This window comes from Cyrtonyx montezumae, unplaced genomic scaffold (genome assembly GCF_038088225.1).
Source record: "Cyrtonyx montezumae isolate F1298 unplaced genomic scaffold, pur_monq_1.0 scaffold_14, whole genome shotgun sequence".
NCBI classification, from domain to species: Eukaryota; Metazoa; Chordata; class Aves; order Galliformes; family Odontophoridae; genus Cyrtonyx; species Cyrtonyx montezumae.
Genome location: NW_027071870.1, coordinates 6,666,899 through 6,691,216, shown reverse-complemented (window position 1 = coordinate 6,691,216; position 24,318 = coordinate 6,666,899). Strand labels below are relative to the sequence as shown.

The 24,318-nt window shown below is 36.3% G+C and overlaps 1 protein-coding gene across 1 annotated transcript in view; it reads right to left on the bottom strand.

Annotated features, from left to right (window-relative positions):
• PLXDC2 (plexin domain containing 2) overlaps positions 1-24,318 on the bottom strand; it is a 228,017-nt gene that overhangs the window by 102,980 nt on the left and 100,719 nt on the right. Inside the window, exon 2 of the mRNA XM_065731348.1 lies at positions 12,799-13,010. Coding sequence (XP_065587420.1) covers positions 12,799-13,010 — 212 coding nt within the window. The remainder of the gene's footprint in view (positions 1-12,798; positions 13,011-24,318) is intronic.

The window sequence follows — 24,318 nt, the reverse complement described above, 5'->3', positions numbered from 1 at the left end:
GAATTCAACTTTGAGAGTCCGATGCTTACTTATGTTCCTTAATTTAAGTTAGGAATAAGAGCTTCTTCTGAATCTACATGCAAGAACATTTTTCTTTCAAGTACTTTTTTCAATTCCATCCAAACTGCAGACAGTAATGAATGCAGCTTTACTATCTATGAGGTTATACTTGAAACAAAACTGTGAAAAAGCAGCTGACATCCAGGGATGAGCTCTGCTGCTGCACAACAGTACACGATATAGAAACTATTAGTTTCTCCACAAGAGAGATATTAGCAAAGCAAATTGTTACAGAGCACACAGCCAGACAGCAGTTGCATTTCAACAGCTTTAGTTTTTGTCACCAGTATTAGTGTTCTCTGAATAACGTAACATTAAAATTAGAATTATCAAAGTTGGAAAAGACCACTAAGATCACCTAGTCCAATAATTCACCCATCTCCACCATGTCCACCAACCACGTCCCAAAGTGCCACACATTTCTTGAACACCTCCAGGGACTATGACTCCATCCCTCCCTGGGCAGCCTGACCACTCTTTCTGATTAGCTCACACAACTCTTAAATTAAACTTTTAAAGTAAATACAGTGATAATTGTGGGCTTTGATCAGAAAAAAAAATTCTAAGGATATTAGTCTTCAAATATTTGGAAATAAATGTTATGAATTGTTGCTATCTGTACTTGAAGACAATTAGACTGTATGTCTCAGAACAGACAACTGTTCTTTTAAAAATTCTAAGAATTGAAAAGGTATAGTCAAACTTCCATTGAGGCAACACTTCAAGGAAGGAACTCTGAAGCCATTAGGGATACAAATTTAAGACTTTATAGATGGTTAATTTTGTCACTGCAAATGGAGGAACTGGTATATGATTTTTAACAAGATTAATTGTTGCCCAACTATTGCAGTCTATGCATATTTTTAATGAAATAAAAAGTACTTCTGGTTTCTGCCCCAAAAAATAGTATTGAGGAAATTAATCACCAAATAGTATGATCATAACTTTGACTTTAATTCTAAATATAATACGAACAATTACAGGAAATAGCTTATGAAATTAATCTATAATTGATTAATTATGTTTTTTAAAAGTTGCATTTGCACAATAAAATGGAAACCCTGGAAGAAGAAAACAGGCAATTAGGTATTAAAAATAGAATATTTTTCAGGGAGAGAACAAAGATAAAATATAGATTGAGAAATTCAGAGGGAGGAAATGAGTTAGCAATTAAAAGTATTTCCCTAATGACGAAAAGTAGTCCTAGTAATTCATTTAATGGAAGAAAAGAACATCCTTTCTATTAAAACAAGCCAGCAACAAGATCATCCTGCATGTAGACAACAAAATCACTTTCCTCAACATTATTTGTACCCATCCTCACTCAGCATCAGTTACTTCTTTACTGACTCTCTGTATCATAGCCTACCCCACCAGTAAAATAAAGCTGTAATGAATTTCCAAAAAATTTTGGATTTTTATTAGAAAGTTGTTCTTACAATTATTCTTACATTCATGGCAAACGAGGAAAGAAAACAACATGCTGCTTTCATCTAACTGCATTTTAACACAAAGCCTGCAATTACAGTTGTAACATAGCAGTGATAAAATTTTACAGATTTATAGGATCAGGCACTCACCAGCCTCTCAAAAAGGAAAAGCACTAATTTCACAAGATAGGAGGCACATTAAATACTGCGTGGTAGCCTTGCGGAAAATACGCATAGTGGCTGCTGTCTAGAAAGCGCAGTTGTTACAAGACATTTTCTGAAGCTTATTAGTATTGACTGTATTTAGTAAGTACTTTGTATCAAGGATAACCTCTGCTCTTTGATTTCTCAACAAAACCATTCATTCTGTACTTACCTCAGGAAATATAAAATTTACAAAACTGCCTCACTATCCTTCGCCATGTCAAAGCTCCAGCCTCTGCTTGGGTGGGTTTTTTTTTTCCTTTTCATTCTCCCCACCTCCCCCACCCCCTCCTTTAAACATATGATGTGGGAATTACTTTGTAAAGACAGACATATCAACATTACTTACATCATCTGCATCAACAGCAACCAGGAACTTGAAGACAGCCTGCAAACTTCATCACTGATTATGAAAGACTTAGCAAAATGTGCTCTGAACATCATATCTATTTTGAATATCAAGTCTAATGAATGAGAGAAGCTCATCCTAGCAAAATAGAACCTCACATATTTGCATCTGGAGGCTGTTACTGTAAACACTTAACGAAGCCATCAGCTGGGCTCAAACACGAGCCCTGAGCTCGTGACTTTTGCCCCTTTGCACGCATATGGATTTCTATGGCTCTACATGAACTTGGAGTTTAAGTGCCAAAGGTTTTAAACTGTGCTTTCCTGTCTGAGTGCCTGACAGCAGCTATAGTGGAGAATCACACATACTGGCAGACAGCCTGGCAGTGAAGGAAGCCATTAACCTGTTATTAATCCAAAAAGCTGTTTAGTCTTTCTGGCTTTCTAAAGAATCAGCTTGGAGCCACTGCCTTTTTCACGATATTCATCTTCTGAAAGAGAGCTTCCCTCTTGGGAATGGCTAGAAAACTGTCAAGCATTTAAGGGTCATTACAGCAGTCTTATAAAGCCCCTTGGAATGCCTTGTCATAAGAGACAAGCTTCAAGAGAGCAAAAGTTTCTGCAAAATATCACAGGAAAAATAAAAAAGAGCAAGTAACTCACAAACCAATTACAGTAGAGAAATGTTTATCATGCATTATATTTCTGATTTGTTGGAGCAGGACTTTGAGAAATTCTCCCAATAAGCTTTTATTGACTGCTACATACCATCCCCTCCACTAAAAAGAATATAAATTGAAGATATTTTAAGTAAAATTATTATGAAAATACATTGCAACAATTTGATTGTATTGTAATTATTAAATGCTAGTTCATTTTTTTCATTTTTAGATACGCATAAGTGATTTAAACATTAATGAAAAAGAAACTCTAAAAATAATTGTAAATGTAATAAAAATCTGAGTACCAGGCCTAGACTACAGTACGTCACTTGTTACAACTCCTACCTATCACTAACTCCATTTCCTGTGCACTCACAGGTCTAGATTTTGCCATAAATGATCACTATTTTTTTTTTCCCAAATATAAAGTATATTTGTATATAGTATATTAGTTTTCAAATATATAGTATTTTAGTCTTTAAAAACTTCAAACTTCAAAACTGTGTGGAATATTAACCAAAAAGTATAGAATCATAGAAAAGTTTGGGTTGCAAGGGACCTTTAAGACCACCTAGTTCCAACCCCATGCTATAGGCAGGGACGCTTCCCATTACACCAGGTTGCTTAAGGCCTCATCCAGCCTAGTCTTCAATGCTCCCAAGGAGGTGGGCATCCATAATGCCACTGGGCAACCTGTTCCAGTGTCTCACCATCGTCACAGTAAAGAATTTCTTCCTGATACCTAGTCTAAATCTACTCTCTTCTAGTTTATAACCATTTCCCCACACGCTGTTGCTACATGCCCTTATAAAGCATCCCTCCTGACATTCCCTGTATGCCCTCTTTACGTAGAATATCTCTATGAGGTCTACCTGGAGCCTTCTCTTTTCCAGGCTGAAAAGTCCCAACTCTCAGCCTGTCCACACAGGGGAGGGGCATAGACACTGTGACATATCTACAGCCTCATTTATACAATATTTAATTTTTTCCTTTTGATACAGCATAAATTCAGTTTAACAACATCTAACAGATCCTTTTGGATCCAGGTATTACAGCATCTTTAAGTCGTCCTAGCCTACTCTTCATGTTCAGAAGCTGGAATGAGTAAGTAGCCCTCACCCTTCTCAATTAGAAGAGATGACAAGGAAAACAGAACAGCCAAGACCCAGTAACCTTGAAGCCTCATGCAGAGGAAAGATGGCAAACCTAAACCAGGATGAACAGTGTTAAAGATCTGGGCAATTAAATTAACAGTAGGAGCCGCAGTTTTAAGTTGACCAAGACTTTCGTATGACAATTCAGGAAGATGCCTCCACACTCGTGTATGCTGTAATTCCTGAATGGTTAATGACACGTTTCAGGGATTGGTCAGGGATCACTGCTGAAATCATAAAGCACACAGCTGTAAGAACAAGTACAACTGAAATATAGTTGATACAAACAGGAACACTCATTTTCTAAAGCAGGACCTGTAAAACTTTTTTTTCCTGTAAAACTTGGAAAAAATGGATAAAGTAAGGATAAAGCAGTGCACCAATCAGAGCCTGGGTGTTAAAGAATGAACTGTACTACTGCTGCTTCTCTAGGGATCATCAAGATTGAATAGATTGCTACCAAAACTATAGGTCAGTCACCTTCTATGTTAGCTCCCACATAAAACACTGAGTCTTTAATTACTAAAAAATAGAGCTGGGTGAAATACCACTGTGAACTTCCAAAATTTAATTCACAGCTTACAGAGAAAAATAGGTATGAAAAAAAGGATGAAGCTGTTGCTCTGATTTCTACTGCTCTTTGGAAAGCAAGCACTGACAGCATAGGTTTCTCTTTTCAGCTTATCACATTTCAGAGCATACCCAAAACCCAGCTAAACTGCACTGCCCGTACTGAAAAGGGCTGAGATACAACTTCTAAGCACAGGAGGAACCCAGTGCCATTAAGATATAGTTCAAAACCTTTAGGAGACCTGTATTCTACACAAGAAGAAAGAGAAAATCCAGCATAACCTTTCTGCCAAAAATGTTACCAGGCACTTACAGCTAAGCAACTGAATTTCATCTTAAATTTCCATGGCCTCTCTTTTTTTTTTGTATTTTTATCTAATTTCGTATTCGCCATCTCCCATGTGAAAGCACTCAAAGTTGAAAGTGGTGAGAAAGGAAGTGACTGGAGTGACATTCCCAGAGTTTCCATCCACACTAACACTCAGCTTCCACTAGCTGAACACATTTTCAGCTAACTTCTGCAAGCTAGGGCTGAGGCATGCATAACTGAAAGAATTAATTCAGAAAAAAAGTAGGTTTGTCACTGATACCTCTCACTGCTTTCCAGTCATGAGTTCAGTGATTCTGGAGTAACTGTAATGTGCTTTAGGAACTTAGAGATGAAGAGGGAAACAGAAATGTGAAGTATTATCGTCAAAAAAATTCAAAGGCAGATTCCATTAAATTCCAAATCCCCTGTATCCTTCCTCGCTGTAAAAATTCATTATCATCAGCATGTTAAATGCCTCACATGCCAACACAGCTACGTACGTGGAAATGAACAAAGGATTACCATGGAGAATTGTGAATTCCCTTACTTAGGAGTACAGAAAACTCATTTTTAATTTCTTTCCTCCACTCTCCCTCTTCCCCATCCCTCCATGGAAGTTTAATAGAAAAAGAGAACAAGTGTTCCTGCAAGTCTTTTTATTTTTCAGCTATATTTGAGTTAGTAGCAAAATCATAATTTCTTTAGATCGAGAATAATAAAACTACCAATATGCTCATTTTTTCATCACTTCTTGCAGGGTTGATAATGAATTCAAGTCCATCTAAAGACCAGCACAAAGTGTCACAATTGCCTTGATTTAAGCAAGCAATTAATACATTAATACAAAAGGATATATGACATTTTTGTCCAGTTTACCCTTTTGCAGCTGAAAGCAAACAATACAGTGACATATGGGTCTGCTTGATAGCTACAAAGTATGACATCACTGGTAGAAAACTCAGCTGGACAAGTGGGGAAAAAAAGAAAATTAATGATGATCCCAGATTCTAATTCTAGTTGCAGGTGAGATACTGCTTGTTTCAACTTAGAAAAGAGGAATAGCATGTTGAATCACTGTGAGTAGAGGATTGTTTGTTTCACATTACCTCTACAGATTCCAGAAAAATTCACTTTCTAGCTCTATTTTTACTATCTACTAAAGAAATCAGTGAAGTACTGGACACAGCAATAATTTACAGAAATTTGCATTTGTCTGAGAATATAATCTGAAGCAGCTTCATTTGAGAATATGCAAGTGTTTACTAAAATCACATGAAAAAGAATATTTATCTTTTCCTCTCACTTTGAGTGAAAGGAGGCTAGTATGTTAAGAAAAAATGGCATATTCCTTAAAATTACCTTGTTATCTGGAGTAAATTCTTGAAAATTCTGAATGAGAACATTTTAAAATGCCAACTGAGAGTCCTCAATAACAATAAACTCTTCTGAGCAGAGTATAATAAAAGCTGCTCAGAAACACTGATAGAAAATCATATACATCTTATCCCTCAGTCATTTCATCATTTAAACAATTTAAAGAGCATATTCTAGTTCTCAAAATTAAATATGACAACAAAATACAATGTTATTTTATTTTCAAGATTGTCTGTGACATATAAAAGCCAAAAGACAGCTGAGACTGTTTCACTGAACTCCAGCAGATCCCAAGAAGATTCCTCCAGCACATCCTAAATTTCTACTTTAATCTTTCAGTCTCTCACTGTGAAAAAAAAATATATATATATATATATGGCATTTACATTAAAGATACAATGCCAACAAGGCACCAGAGCAGCAGGACTTTCTTTTGGCACATACCCTTTTAGAACAGTCCCAGAGTCAGTAGCAGATGCCTAATCGGAACAGAAGACACAGGCAGTACTAATTCCAGATTTTTCCCCTCAAAGTCCAGCAATCTCCTGCTCAGGAACTACCTTTGGGTTTAATAATCACCAGTAAATTTAGATATCATTTTTTTTTTCTGTTTTGACATCTACAACATTTGTTACTAATGAGCTCCAGAACTTTCAGTGTAATAATGTGGAACAGAGAGGAATCAGGTGGGACACTGGTTTAATCCTCTAAAACTTTACAGAAACATCAGTAGTATGAACACAGATTCAAACTGACTTCTGGGTTAAGTTACACTTGCTTAACTCAGTGAAGGAACTATGTTTTAAACATAACTTAAGATAAAATAATCAAAGCCAAGCAAAGTCTGAAATGGTGTAGATCTTATTACAGTAACATCTTTAACCATAAAACATGTCTCTTCTGACCACGCTTTTAGACCTAGAAATGACATATTCACTCAGGTGAAAGACAGAAAACATTTGCAAGCCCGAGAAGGAAGTAAAAAATTCAGTATTATTTGAGGTCAACAATGTAGTCTATAACAATTTATCTATATATATATATAGGTAAATATGTATATAGTTAAAATTGAGCAGTGTTAGAAAGCAGAAAAATACATAATTAATTACAGCTGATTGCATTTTTTCTAAAATATATCTTTCATGCCTTTTGCAAATACCGACTTAATAACACAAGTTTTGCTTTTTAAAGAATAAATCAGCAGTAGTGGTAAATTTATAAGCCTTAACTCCAACCCAAGTAATATAAGTGCTTTAATTTGAGTAAAAATTAAAAACCTAAAATCTAGTTAACTCTTGTACTGAATATGAGGTTACTCCAAAAGAAAACACCTACTGTTAATTTCCATTGCAACCACAGATACAAAGAGCACAATAACACTATTTCATTGAGAAAATTCTCAGTGAAAAAACAATATTTGTCAACATAATTACCACCATTAGCTGTGCATTTTCAAAAGCTATGCATGCTGTGCTCATAAAAAACTGCACCAGTGAAGATGACTCAGTGCCACCACTGCTGAAACGCATTCACATTCACTCTTGCACTCACTGCACTCACATCCACTCTTCGATCTCCAAAAGACTCAGCAAGCACTGATGTCAACGGGTGTAATTTCCTCTGCATGGAGGAATTCAGTCATAGACCTCTGCTCCATCCACACTTCCACACCAGATACCATTCTGTCAGACTGCCACTCTGCTGTCACCTGTCACATGGCAACAAAATGTAATGGAATATTGGTGAAAAGGTTCAACCTCTGCTGCCATACCACCAACATCCATCTCTGACATTGTGTACAAACATAATAAAATAGGAAAGCATTACTTCGGTGGCCCTGGCTGGACTAGTCTTTATTTCTAATTCCTTCAGACTCAAATGTCAATAAAGCATTTTATATTGTGGGGTAAATAACTCCCAATGATGGTACTCCACAAAGAGATAGTATAGGGGATGGTATATTTTAAGTAGTTCTATATAAACAGTATACAAATAATACAAAAGAGAAGATGGCTCACCTTTAGGATGACAAGGCTCGCAGGGGACTCCACGTGGGAGGGATCTCCAAGAAGAGATCCTTCCCTGGTGGTGGTCAGCCCTTAAATGGGGTTTGGGAGAGGTGGAACCAGGCTCCACCCCTTCCACTCACACAGGTATATCACCTCCACCTGTGCGCCCATGGCTGACTAGGTGCTCACCTCAGGTGACCAATCAGTGGTTCAGGCCGTGATTCAGCAGTTCCCATACAGATATATATATATATCTGTATATACACAAACATATATAGGAACAAGACAGAGGTGGACTTCACCAAACTAGTAGCTCACTCTGTGACTACAATACTACTTTGTTTTGAGGCTTCACATAGTTATGTACAAACAAGTTTTTCTACTTTTAATACAGAGCATTAGAGCAGTAATTCCAGGAACACCTTTTCGTTTGTTCAGCAGAGTGGAATATAATCCTAACCATTATTTTTTCCCTTGCTCAGACCTTCAGTAAGAATAGAGCAGTGGGCATGCTGACACTACTGCCAGTATCTGAGAACAATTGCTCTCAAATCCCAAGGGCTGTCAAACTCAATCCCTTCTGCTGTTTTTGCCAGTCAGAACCAGACATCTTCACTGCTGCAAAGGGACTGGGACTGATAAGTGAGAAGCCTCTTTTTGGAGGGTAGCTGTAAAAGAAAACGCAAAATTCAGCAGAAGCACACTGCCAGTAAGAAATCCACCAACGCTGTTTTGACAGACAAGATGCTTTACAGGTCCATATTATAAATATTGCTAAAAATTTACATTTTGAACAACATCTTGAGAAACTAAAGAAAGGAGAGAAAGAGGATCATCAGTTAGCTTCAACTCTGTAATACATGAAACAGGAGATATCAATGATATCCATAGGAATAACTCTCCTAACAAAAAAAATAAGTCAATTCTGCATTAAACTAGCAATAGTTTTCAATCATTACAATTATTATAACTGGGGATAGAGAAAGCATGGAGAACATAAGGAACAGGTAAGTCTGATTTGACTTATTGTGCCCAACATACTGAATCTTGCTTAGTTCTGAATCTTCTTTTCTATAGTTTCAATCATTCATTCTGTTATAAAATGCTACATCAAAAATTATGTTTTTTTTCCACACTGTTTTCAAGCTGAAAAGCAATAAAACCTTATTGTTATCATAGCTGCACTCATACTAACCCTGCCTTCACTTAAGCTATTATTTTATTGCTGGATTTCTTTTATGATATTTGAAGTTTGTGAAAGACGTAGTTTGTTTTGAGGTACTACTTCTATAAAGTGACAACTTTCACAGTAATTTATGTCCCATGCTTATTTTGACAAATTTGTCATCATCTGCTATTAACAATGTAAGCTATATATTACAGATAGCTTCACTTCAATTTTTCTGTGTTTTACATTTCAGTGTTGCATAGTTTACTGGGGTTTAAGCTGTCACAGGGATCAGGAAAAGCAAACTGTGAAGCAAAGGACCAAGCAATTTTTCTTGTAATCATTTATAAAGCCCGTACATAGAGCTACTTTGCTGAAAATCTGAGGGAAAAAAAAAGAAAAAAAGAAATTATAAACGCAGGATAATAGTGTGTAGAGAGCTACATAATGACTGGTCACCACTTAGAATAGGAGATGCATTTTCAACTATGAAAAATATACCCACATTTTATGTGATGCACAATTGTATATTAATACACTATTAAGCCACTCTTTTCAGTACACTGTGACCATTCCTACATTATAGAGCACTATGGCAAAACAAGAAAGGATCTGCACAGGCACTAGTAATCTGACATCCACGCTAGGCGCATTTCAGGAAACAGCTCCTTTTCCAGTAAAAGTGGAGCAAGAACCTCTGCTACCTGCCTTCGTTATCTTTGGGTGGCTACAGTGCTTCAGAGATTCACAAAGGTGAAAATTTGATCACAAACGTAAATAGAAATATTAACATTGGTAAAATAAACTGTCAACTACTTAAGAACTATACTTTTTATGACAATATGTGAAGAAAGTACATTTGCTCTAGTTTTTTCTGTGTTTGAAAGAATGTGTCAAACTAGACATATTTGTCAAGACTTATTTTGATGCTCATTACTTTTTCAAGGACATACAGTGACTGTAACGACAAATCCTACCCTAGCTGTTGCATTTCTTGGTCTTGTTTATCATAAATAAAAGGCACTTCTGAATTTTCTGAGCACAATAAAGAAGAGGTAATTTACTCAGCAAACAAACAAAAGCAAAAACAAACCCTACCAACCCTGACTCCTAAGTTCAGAAAGAAGAGACCCAAAATAGATTGGGAGAACCAAAAAAAAACCAAACAACAAAACAGTAGTAAGTAGTCACTTCATATTTCTCCTATTTAAGCCTTATTTACAGGTACTTTCATTTTCAAAGAGGAATGCTCTGAAGCTTTCTTTTGCCATGGGGCCAAGAAGTCAATCTTGTTCAAGATTCTTGTTTCAAGAAGCGTTTAGATGAGGTGCTAAGGGATTTGATTTAGTAGTTGGGTAGGGATAGTGGCAGGAGGATGGTTGGACTAGATGATCTTGTAGGTCCTTTCCAACCTTATGAACCTATGAACCTATTGTTGCACTGTGCCACCAGAATACCGCATTTTTGGGGTTGACCCTGCTGTAAATTTGGACTGCTGAAAATGTATTCTCACCTTGTAATCTCCAGCTCACCGCCAACTCTCCAGAAAGACCACACATGCCACACACAGATCTACTTTGAAGCAGAAATCTGTTCTTCCCACCCTTTGCCTTTTTCTTTATCATTCCCAGTTTTGGTTTGTGCTGCTACCACTCCCCACCTTTGGCCCACACAGTCCTACCCTTCAACAACAGGACAGATCTCTGAGAAGGTCCCACCACCTCCTTCTGAAGGCCCTGGCAATTTCCAAAGGTCCTGCATATATGACTATATCCAATGCTTCAACTCAACTCCTCAATATGTTTCAACTTCCAGAAAGTCTGGTTCAAGAGAACATCTTATTCAAAAAAACCCACAAACACCTGATGCATCAGATTTCATGAATTCCTTCCTGAGTAATAAATACAACGTCAAACAAACAAAGGAGGCCAGACTAAGTTGAGAACGATGACAATGAATGTTTCTTTTTTTTTTTTTTTTTTTTTTTTTTCATTTTTCAAGAGCCCACGTGTAGTAGGGATTTTACAAAAGGATCCAATAATAAGTAAGAATACAATAACACAATTCAGTTGTTTTACAGTGCCAGGAAGACTAGAAGAAAAGAGGGATATAGGGAAGCACAGAATCTAATAAACTCAGTAGGGATAGTGTACTTCTGAGGTTAAGACTGCGGTGTCATTAATCTGGCAGGAAAGACAGCTATGGAAAAAACATCATTCAATATACATCCACTTTCAAGCATTCATTTTTCCCCCTGAATGTTGCCAAACACAAGTACTAGGGAGGCAGCCCTGACCCATTTCATTTTGTAAGAGCTTGAAATGCAACTGACTGGAGACTCAGGTGACAATGCACGTGAGCCATGGAAAGATCAGCTACACAAACATTCCTGTATCCAAGACACCTTCCACTTTACGTGCTAAAAATAATTTGAAACAAGATTGAACTCTTTTGTACTGGAGTGAGCTGCTGCAAGCACAGCTAGATTGTTGGGACTGAAGAAGCAAAGAACAAATCATTAAAAGAAAAGAAAGAAACTGCAAAACACACCTTTGAGAAAGGTGTTAATATTCTGACTCAAGATTATCTTTTCAGACAAGTTTTATATTGCATTTCTTACTGTGTAAGTTTATAATCTTAAACCTAAAAGTTGTGTTTGGTTGAGAATAAGCTCCTTGGTAGTGGAAAAAAAAATAACTTTGAAACTTTGGAAGCAAACAAAGATTGAAAATTTTAAGTATAGCCCATTACAAGCTGTATTTTGTTGATAAGCACAATTCAGATCTTATTAATTAAAAAGTAACCAAACTTAGTACTTAAAAACAATAAATCAGTACTAATACAATCACTGCTTACAGTTATCTGTGTGTAAAGACAACATTAACCCAGCCAGTACATTTTTATACAAACATTAAGATAACACAGCAGATAGTAGAATTTCCACAAATCATTGTAGCTACATATGTTTAGTACCAATCAATAACAACATAGGGTCTGAAGTTATTCATGGACAATTTCCACTGTACCTACAATACTCTAAAAACTGAGAGCAGCTTTAGAGACACAACTGACTTTCAACAAGATTTACATGATATTCATGCAAGGATAATCTGGAAATTGAATTTATAAATATGCAATTAGAGATTAAATTAAATCCTAAAGCAGAAGAGATTTCCTTTAGATGAATTACATTCACTTTCTTTTCTGAAAAATAAACAGGAAAATACTTTCAGTACCTGACTTCCTATTCCACTAGGGCCTTTCTTATTCCATTTTTAGTCATTACACTCCATACAGACAGACAAGAAGGTACATACTCCAGTCTCAAGACAGGAGGAAAAACAGATTTCCACATGCTTGCAGGGACATGCACAACTACAAGGCTGTATTCAACTGCTAACACTGAAACGCACAGAAGCACTCATCTTTTTTTGACTTACTCCTCCCCTCCACTCAAAAAAACCCTCCCAAAAAAAACAGATTAAATAAAAAGCAAAATGAATTTCTACCTCAATTTGGGTGGCATTCTCATGTCCCTCTTCAAGCAGAAGATCTGTGAAACCACCTGGCTCAGAGGAATCCTGCCCCATGCTGGCTCTGTTAGTGTTGACTGATTTGAGAGACTCTGAGTGCCTTCTCCACCTGTGGCTATTTACATGTGCATCCACTCGCACATCTTTCTCCACTCCAGGGAAGCTCTGAACAACTTCATAAAGCACACCTGTTTGAGAAGCAAAACAAAACAAAAACAAGATTAAAATCAACTGGGACTATCCCTTACCTATCATAATCTAAAACAGTAATAGCAAATGTTTTATAAATGCTTTGAACTACTCCATAGAATAGACAATTGTATTTATGATGAAATCTTCTGCAACAAACCATGACAGCTTGGAAGAATAAACAGAATATTATACTTCAACAAAATAGAATAATTTGGACTAAGTTTTGTAGGCTCCCCAAAGCATCCCATTTTATCATCCTGCTTATTTTATGTCTGGGAAAAGTTTTCCATGTCACATTTTTAACTTTAATATTTGTCTACTCATAGGTGTAACTTTCCAAAATAAAACAAATGTAAAACTAACCAAAAGAAATGAATGCCCTAAAGTAAAGGAGCCAGTGAAACACTGAAGTTGCGTATTGACTTAGCCTCTGCTGCTGATTTTATGTGGAAATATCTTGGAAGCCATGGTGACAGGCAGGCAAAAAAAAAAAAACCCAAACAAAACCATTTTAAGAGGCATGAAATTCCTATAAGTGTCTGTTCCAGTTTAGAAATAAAGCTGCCCAACTCTGTTAAATCAGAATGGTGTGTGAAGTCTGCAGATTCTGCTCCTGAATCCAGACCTCCTCCATCCACTGTACAGTGTCAGTGGAGATGGGTGGCATGCTTTATATATTCCTTTTGCACTTTATTCCAAATCTGTTCACAACTTTTTCATGCTAGTGTAAGTACTGAATCAAACCCTTAAGTTCTTAAGTAGTTTCCAACTTTTCCAACCTAAAAGCCAATCAAAGTAGCTTTTGTTGATTTACTTCAGTTACTGTCAACAGGGAGTATAGTAAGGCACAAGTAATTTATCACCTATCAAACATTAGTGGAAAAGTAGAAGTTGCAAAGAGTAAAATAAAATAAGATATATTATATAAGATATAATGTAAGATATATAATAAAATACAGATAAAGAGATAAACGGGAAAATAGTTCATTTGCAGAAGCAGTCTGCTGCTTTTGTTAGGCAGAAGCTTGAGCAAAAGTCACTAATTCCAAGGTTCATACTAAGTATCAAATATGCTGTCTGGACAAAGAAGAGAAAAATAGAAAATTATACACCAAAGGTTTAATAAGTAGTATTTTCCTGCATCATGGATGGTTGATAGTCATTACTATAGAAGAATCCGCCAGTCTAACAGACCAGAGTTACAGTACAGAAAAAAAAAAAATCTCCACTAGCATTTAAGCTCTGTGTGATCCTTTTTTTCCTTTTGTTTTTTTTTCCCCCCTAACAAATTGGCCAAGAATCTAATAAACTTATTTCCTAAGTTATTTAATCACTCTCAACCACATCCTATTGTATCATTGTGTCACTTAGAGAAATCAGAATTTAACAGAGAAGCAAAATAAGCAATCTTTAGTCATAACTTTCCTCAGACCCTAAGTAATCAGGCTTCTTTTCCTCTAATTGGTGGCTCTTTGAAACACATTTCCCTGAATTTCATGAAAGGCTTAAAAGACTTGTCTTCAACAAATTGCTACTTTGCTGTCTGCTTCATCAAGCAATCAGCTGCCAGATGCAGGGGGACAGCTCTGCAGATGAACTCAATCACTTCTCTGCTGTCTTTATCAACATCAATTCAAAGCTGCCCTCCCTGCTCTAGCTTAGAAGGAGTTGTCAATGTGTTACAGGGATACGAATGCCCAAAAGCTAGCAAACTGAAAAGTATCAGTTGCAGATACATGCTTTCTGACTGAGATGAAAAAAAAGCTTGATCAGTGGAAGTAACATTTACCTCCCACCGTACCTGTAATTAAGACATCTCAACACCCACTGCAATGACCAAGGTGCATCAGGTACCTAAAAACGTATTCCTGGGCTACAGTGCAATATCTGCAGAACCTCTTTTTTTTTTTTTTTTTTTTTTTTTGTCAGCCTTCCTAACAGCTTGCTGCTCTAAACCCACATTCAGAAATAAAGAGGCAAAGACACGTTTACCATCATTTTACTTTTCCACTGCAGCATACTCTTTTTATGGTCAACAACTAAAATGTTGAGGTAATCATCTAAATTAGAAAATAGAAAATACTAAAGTTAGGGGAGGTTTTCCAATCCTATTAACCTCAGGCTGAGCCTTGTTTGTAAAGGAATTTGTTTTCCCAAATCCTTAATAAAAATGAATATGACTTCCAAGCTTTAAGGCTTTGTAACATAATGTAACCTAGTTTCTAAAACAGTAAAAATACAGTGCTGGAGAGAAAAATGAAATAAGCACATCAGGGTATTTCCCGTGGCTTGTAAAGTCTACATTCTTATCTTTTAGCAGTTCATGATTTTTTATACATTATAACTGCATCACAGCACCTGCAAAATTTGTTATGGATTATTCAACATTAGAGAAAATTTTGATCTCATCAGCGCATAACTTTTTTTTCTGCTTCTACTATTTTAATTATGAGACTTTTGTCCTGAATTATAGAAATTTCTAAATCATATTGTTAGGATACTGTTACACTGATAACTATTACTTTACAGCTGCAAACCATACCAACATCAGGAAGCTTTGTATTGATCTAACCATATGCAGAATGTACTATATACTTCTAAATATAATAATAGAAAATATTAAAAGCATGAACATCTTCAGTTTAAAACCAATAACTTCACTATTATCTGTGAAAGTTTCTACCAGTTCTAAATCTGATTGACCTGGACTGGCAGAGTGGAGGTGCTTAAGCTACAACTTGAGGCAATAATCTCTATGTTCTTTCAAAGAGTGAAGACAGAAACTTACTGTAGACAGCCACCTTCAACAAACATTTTCCTTAAAGTACTGTGGATGAAAAGGAGGGAATGGGCCTGGTCAGGCCATTTCTGACCCAGCAGGGCTCTTGAGATTTACCCTGACACACCTCTAATATTGAAAAAATGATAAATGAGATGTATATACGTGTATATATATGTATATATATACATCAAAGTGAGTCAGAGTGTTTTCTCTTCTTTTTAAGTAATTAAGTAATTGAGAAATAAATGATATATACACATTCTCAGATAATTGGTAGATCAAATAAATTTTCAGATTCTAAATACAGGCTGCTCATGGAGAAAAAGCATTCAAAAATCTAAAACTGTAATCCTTTAAAAGTTAGAATTATTTCATGCTTTTGGTTGAAACCTCTACATAGCTAATAACTTACATACAAGGCATTTTAGAGGAAATGTACCGAAGTATTATACTCTTATCTTTGAGATCTCAGAGCTTGTACTAATTAACACTGAAGGAGAACACATCATTCAAATCATCTGGTAAGCAGCCAAAGGCTGTAGTATCTGATCAGTAATGAAATTATAATATTAGCAAACATATATGAGTAGGAGTTTGTTTAGCCTTTATTAGCAGAGACTCAGAACTATAATAAGCCTTCAAACCTATTGAAAATGGAACCATAGTTTTCAACATGGCCTACTATGCTTATGTGGTAATAAAAGCACAATTAGTTATGTTTTTTAGCTCTGTGCAAATACTTCAGTGTCATGGTCTTACAGAGTTGATATACAGTAATTTAGAAGCAGTGAAAATGGACTTTGTAATCACAAAGTATGTAATTCAGTTGTTTTCTTAGTCTGGTCCTTCAACAATTTTCCCCAAAGTTTTCATAAAATTAGCAATGCAAGTAATTATGTCTGCAGATCATTCCCCCATGACTTAAGCTAGGGTTAGTTCTGGATGAACCTAAGGGAGAATTATTTAGAAAGGAAACCCAGGAAAGGGGATGAGGGAAGAATTACAGACTCACTTCTGCTCACATCTAAAGCTGGGGTTTCAGATTTCCCCCCTGTACACATCTAGGAACTGAGAAAGACATTTGAAAGATTTTGACACCTACTGCCTAAACTGCAGGTATCCAGCACATTTTTTTTTTTTCCACAAACTTTACTTGCAGATTAATTTTGCAATCTAACTTGTCAGAGAACACATAACAGAAACCTTTATCTTCCTATACATCAGGATCTGCATTTTGAAGTAGTGCAGTTAGTAGGAGGTCATTGGCAGAAAGATGTGCCTACACTTAGAAAAATACCCAGAACTTCTAAATAGTTATATCACTAACATAAATCAATGCTGAAAGTCAACAACTGAGTAGTAGAAGAGTTTGTCTAATACAATATTGTGATTTCTGAATGCAGTTCTTACAGATCAGCAGAGTGGATTGGGCATAAAAGGAAGATAAGCACCCAACCATGGTGGAGACAGAGTTTCTACTTCGTCAAGTCTGTCCTCTCACAGAAAGGTAAGAACAGCAAGCAACTAAAACCAAAATGAGATAGTGAAACTTGACAAGAGAGACAGCTCTGACTTAGTGTTAAGTCCTGTCTGCACCAAGTTTCATTTAGAACGAAGTGCTAGCTCTCTACAAGAAAAAGAACAAAACTTTTTGGGCAGCAGTGCCATCAAGAAGGAAAGAAACAAACACTATCTCAAAACAGAAAAGTCAAGTCAAATAGATAAATAATCTACTACTTTTATCAACTTTTTTTTTCCACTCTTCTGTGAGCTTAAACATAGATTTCTGGGATGTTTCAGCACATCAGAATTTTAGGATTGCATTTCTGAAAAATGTGTTAATTACATTTCATGATTGCACATATTTAGGCTAGCTCTGCAATTTGACTAATTTCATAAATGTACCATAATCAACAAGAATTTTTTTCTTTAGAAGCTCAGAAATACATATTGAAACCTTTACTCAACAGGCTGCTTGCAATATATGGTATTATCTTTCTAACTTACCACAATTCAAATACCAGTTAAATATCAAGTACACTAACTTACTTATCAAGGAACAGAAAATGCCATCATACTTCTTTGAATTAATTTTTTTATTCTGTGTTTCATTAATCTTAATTTCTACTGCAACTATTTTATTATCAAAGATGAGAAACCATCAAATTTTGGTGGAAATTATGAAAATTGGAGGCATGAAGTGACAAACTACTCAGAGCATGAACATTCCATTAAAGGAACCTTCATGTAGTTCCTCACATTTTGAATGAGGAGTACCACATGAGAATGGTGAGGAGAATGTGAAAGGAGAATGGTGAGGCTCTGGAACAGACTGCCCACAGAAGCTGTGGATGACTCGTCTCAATGGAGATTTTTAAAGCCAGGCTTTGAGCAAAATGCTCTAGTGGATGTTGTGTCTGCCTACTGCATGGGCTTGGATCTAGATGGTCTTTAGGGTTCCTTTCAACATCAATCTCAATCCTCTCAACCATTCTCTGATCCTGGCTTACAAGAGAAGAAGTACCAATAGCTTTAGACATCCAACAATGACAAATTCGAGTACTACTCAGTATCCCTATAACAAAGAAATAAAAAAAGCCAGAATTGTGTAGTTCTCATTAATTTGAAACTCCACAGATGTATGTTTCTAATATAATATTTTCAAAAGCTTTCATGTGGATCTGGTCAGAAAATTAGACTTCATGGAATGTGTGAAAAAATTCAATAGCATGCTATAAGGGCCTATCAGTTACCCTTGCTGGAAAAGGATTGGAGAATCTAATCTGAGTGTACAATGCACAACAAATAGCTTCTCAAACTAAAACCAGGAAAACAAAGTTTTTTGTTTACTTTAGTGAACATGTCTTAACTATTTCTTGCCTCATTTCTGCCATAACTTCAGTATAGCTTCCCCTCATGTAGTTTTGGTCATTGCTATATATACAACCTTTTTATTTTTTATTTTTTTTACTGCTAGCCTTCAACCTTTTTTTCAGCTGGAGATCCCTAAAAATTTCCTAGCGTAGCTGTGGATTTAAGTTTACACAAAGGAATACTTCCAGTTATTACTTTTTTGCCCTCTTTTCCAGCAGAGTTTTGCATTACAGAAGGGACTCTCCTAATCCCACCTGAACAGAAGATAGCAGATCCCTCTGGATCCACTGAACAGTGCTGGGATTCTTCTCTCTAGCATTTTATTTTCAGCTATTGACAATCAGTGTGATTAACATCACTTGTTCACCAACCACATAGGAAAGCTTCATATCCACATTCCCATTAGCACTCCCAATAGTTATTGGTAATGTTCCCAAAGGAACCAAGATGGATATTTATCACATATTAAGTTTGCACATAAGGCAAAAGGAAGCATTTCTGTATGTTCTATTTTTCCTGGCACACAACTCAAAATAATCAAACTGCATTTTCTTCTGGATTATCAAATTCTAGCACAGAAAAACAGGGTTTGTGTCCAAACCTCAATAAGTCACAAAATTATCTGTGTAAAAAGCAAGAAAAAGTTAAGAATTCAACAAGAACAACAACAAAAAAAGTCCTGCTAAGAGAAATCGAGATCACTCTACAATATTCTATTTATATGTAAATTCTTGCTTTTCCAATCTAGATTCAAGGGTTTTCCTAAGAATACTAATACCAACTCTACTTTATTTAAATATAACAGCTACAAGGGTATACGTGCTTTTTTTTTCTGTAGTCAATAAATGAATTGCAGTACAATTGCCAGCACCAGACTCGAGAATTTAGAGCTATCTTCAATACATTCATCTCACAGTTCCAATTTGGAGGTATCTTTTTTTATTTTTGAGAAAAGCCGAATAATGCCAGCACCATGGTGAGTCAGCTTCTCTTCAAGATTCAGGCTTTACTAGGATAACCAAGCAATCCACTTATCCAGAAGGCATGCAGCAATGTGCATATGCTTGTAGCTAATAAAAATGGAGTAAAGAAGCTAGACTGACAACTTTGCAATCAGATTATTAAGTCTAATTTCTGTCTCTGGGCAGTAGGGAAAAGCATACAAAAATGACAGAGTAATTCATAATTTGAACTGCAGCATATGCCTGGAACTCTTTTTGCATGAGTTGTCCTGACAGCAAATATCTGGGACATGCTGAACAATTTTTTTGGCTAATTTATGCTGTTCCTAGCAGACAAAGCAAGTGCAACTTTGGTAGAAGGGTTATCTTCATTTTTAGCCTTGGGAAAAGTAAGATTTTAAGAGAGATAAAAGCCTGGTGCTCGAGAAATGGATTAACAGAGGTAGTGATTGGCTTTTTGTAGTGTGCAAAGAGCTGCAGTCCTAGGGACACCACTCTGGCCAAGATGATGTCTGTGAGCTCACAGCTGGCCTGTTGCGTACTTGTACTGCAGCAGCAACAGTGGGATGCTGTGTCTCTCACAGGCTGACTTGGAGTCAGGCACAGGGACAGATGTCAGCCTACACATCAGAGGCAACTGCACGGGGTTTAGCAACACAAGTAAAGAAGACATAGATAGGAAAACAAAGCTCACATATCATCCCAGTGGAGATATCCAAACACACATTTATGCACAACACAACCGTACAGACATAGATTAAAATCTCAGCAAACTGGCAGAGTGGAAAAGATAAGAAAGGTAGCATGATGCTTAATCTGGTACAATACTTATGGACGTGCACAGTCAAGGGTTTGCCTCTCTTCCCACGTCAGGAGTACCTGACTGACTGTAATTACCTTGTTAACAACTTTTTCTTTTTCCCTTTTTTTTTCTTTCCTGCAAACAAGGACAATCTCTTAAGCTGCTTACTTATTCCTAATTCATTTCTTACTGAGCCTGTGGCCACTGGCCAAAACACAGCCTGCATAAAATATGTTGCTGCTCAGAATGCAAGTAAACCTGAACATCTTCAAATGAGACATATCATGCAATGTAGCCTCAGAATGACTGGAACATGAAACATTTTTCCTGCTGTGTCCTCAGTTCCCTTGGCCTCCCTCTAGAAAGGAAGTGGTTTGTGGTATTGGTCGTTTCACAGAGCATAGGATTTGGAAAGAAGGAAAAGGAACAAACAATTGCAATTGCCCAGAAATGCATAGTGGGGAATGCAATAGTATCTGACATTACAAAAACTACAGAAAAACATTGCATGACTTTTCTTCCACGGTGTTTGTAAAGGACAGTTTTCAAATATGGAAAGGTTAAAAGTGACAACTGTTTGTGGAGTCATTTCTTGTGCTCCAGCTTAGTGCTAAAACTCAAAAGAGATTTCAGATGGAATTTAAAATTTAACCTCCTCCTTTTTCACTATGGATTAAATAAAGAAATTTTATATCTTCTTTCATTTTCTGTACTTGAAGTTTTCCAAGATCAATATGTAGGATTTAGGATTTGCAGAGAATACCAATGGCAAGTAAACAGACTGATCATTCCATATCTATAAGTATCTAAAGTGTGGAAGACAAAGGGACAAGGCTGTGCTCTTATCAGCATCATGCAATGATAGGATGAAGGAAAATGGCCAGAAACTGAAGCATACAAAGTTCCATACAAATGTGCATGGGAACCTCTACAGAGTAAGGTTGACGGAGCTCTGGCACAGGCTGCCCAGAGAGGTTGTGGAATCTCCTTCTCTGGAGATGTTCAAGACCCATCTGGACGCCTACCTGTGCGACCTGGTGTAGGGATCCTGCTTTGGCAAGAGGGTTGGACTCAATGATTTCTAGAGGTCCCTTCCAACCCCTACAGTTCTGTGACTCTGTGATTTGAGGAATTATCACATTTATTAAAAAGTGAAGGCTTAGTGCCAGCCTTTACTATACTGTGGTATCAAGACAGTTTTCATAAATGTCCTGCAAAGAGTAAAAGTAGTAAATGGGCATTTTGAAAAACAGAGTTGCTTTAAAAATAATGAAAATTAAGACAGTCTCACTGGCCTTCCATGGTGGGGTCATTTGCTTAGGACAGCAGAGATTGAGAAATACATCAAATGTTAGTACTTTTAAATTCTCAAGATGCTTTTGACCTAATTTTCTCGGCTTTATAGATGCACTGAATTATGCTTATAGTGTTTTATTCTTTAGGCCAAGTCTGTAGAAATGGTACAGCCAAGAAATGACAGAAATGTTTTTTTAAAAGAGGAGATTGAAAATTGTTGCACTGCCTCTTCTTACCCCCAAATTGCTGCTCAAAATAAATTTCTCCATATACTTATCTAGTTCTATCATTTCAGTATCTCCCAAAAGAATAGTAAAAATACATATATAAGAAGATCTTTCACCTTACACTTTCATCCATATGTATTAAGTATTTTTAAAGACTCCCAAAAACAGTGATTTCATACAGTAAGTGCTCTAGAGTGGAAATATTCAGTAGCAGAGTACCAAAAATTTGGCTACGTGTAAGATTTGCCATCAGAGAAGTCAGAACCTTTCAACTTTACAAGAAAAAGGAGATATCTAAGTTTATTAAATATAGAAATTGTAGAGGCCGAGTCTTATTAAAGAGGCAAAATGTACTGTAGATGCCTGAATTACTTAAGTTCTTATAAAATTGTTACATAAAAGATCAATGGATACTTCAATTTCGCTATCTGTAGGATGTGGATAAAGATACTGTCTTCCTCTTTAAAACATATCCAGAGTTACTTTTGACAAGTACCAGGCAACAACTATTTTTTATTATGCTACACAAATGCAACTATTTATTTCTTCCACACTGTTACTGTGCAGTGGCAAACTATTTACTCTTATAAAAAAAAGATTAATTCTGTAACTGAAATTAAAATGCATCTGAATGTCTTCAGCTCCTTTTCATGAAAAAAATAAATAAATCTCATTTTAGCTTCATAAGGTGATCTGTGGAGGAAAACATGTTTCCAGCACACTAATGAGAAGAAATTAGAGCTAAGATGGTTCTTGAGCTCTGGCAGAAAAATCTGCATTTCTAGACTTTGTGTAGGAACAAAAATAAATCATATAGCAAGGAGGAATTGTTGTAGATGTACGTTTAGAATCAAGGAACAGCTGTATCAAACCAATCAAGAAGCACAGACACTTATAAAAGTAAGAGTTAAGCCACTAGAGATATGAATGATAGAAAGGCATTTTCTGTTTGGCAGAAAAGAAATACTCTTTCTGAAAACTGGCAGAGATAATGGAGAAACAGAAGAGAAAATATTGCTCCAATCTTGAAACTTGTCAAAACAATGGAATTATCTAGTAAATGTTTAATTGGACTGCTCAGTATATGGTGTATTGAATATTGCCTTTCTCTTCTCCCAGAAGACAAACTAGCACAGTGGATTATGCTGATGATGGGAGTAAAGTGCAGGAACAGCATGTTTTCCAGTGCTCTGCACATAATGTCGCAGTTTTTAATCATCCAACAGCACTGGAAGAACTCAACTTCTCTAAAGGGGTTTTAGAATTTATAAATAAGCAAGCAAATTTGCTAACATACTTTACATTTGACACTGCTTGCATGCATTTCCCTCCCACCTGAATAACATGAAGGCTGCATGGGTGGCATCCACATATAATAAGAATTTACATAGATATTAGTTACCTAGACAGATATGTTCTAGAAAAAGTGGATTAAATGTGGATTATGGAAAATGTGGATTAGTAGATGAGGATTTTTTTTTCCTTTCTTGTATGCCTTCCAGTTCTACCCCAACATTCTCAAGAAAAAACATTAACAGATTTGCAGTTCTTCTGAGGGAGTGGCTTTGCTAACACACTGTGTAGGTACAAATTCATCTATGTCATCTCTTAATCAGGAGGCAGATATTGACACTCCCACGCTGCAAAGCACATGGTGTTTTGAAAACTGCACAGGGATGAGCCAGTTCAAATGACATCATGCTTCACTTGGGAAAGGACATATTTACAACTCTCTTAGCTGTGCTTGTGCTTGCTAATTGGAAGACAGAGTTATGTAATGCATGAAGATCAATGTTTTGTGATCATCACGTGAAGAACACATTATTTTATTGTTTCAGAGAGTAGGAAACAATATGTTGAAACAAAAAATACAACAAGAAAGCTCAGTACATATCTTATAACATACAGGTATGCTTACATGTTTTGGAGGAGCTTATTTTATAACTGGACCTGAGCTTAAAGGGATTCAGATTTCGTGGACTCAGATTAGATGAATTCAAAACCCACCCATGCACTGACAGCTGAAGGGCTGTTATCTGTGAGGAAGGGACCCACTTTGCAGAAAGGTTTGTTTTCTTCTTGGGTAGTCATCACAGCACACAACCTTAACGTTTCTACTCACCACTTGCTCGGGTTCTTTATTATCCTTGGTTAGAAGGCAAACTCAAAGAAGAGGGAACAATGTCTGAATATAATGGGTTTTAAAAGTTAAGGGACACAATGTACTTGAATGTTTACATTCTCATGGCTTATTAGTCAAAAGACAGAACTACTCCACATAAGGAATGATATGGGAAAATAAGTGAGTTGAGATATGGCTCATTTTGTTAGAAAGGGACTGATAAGTTATCTGTTTAACAG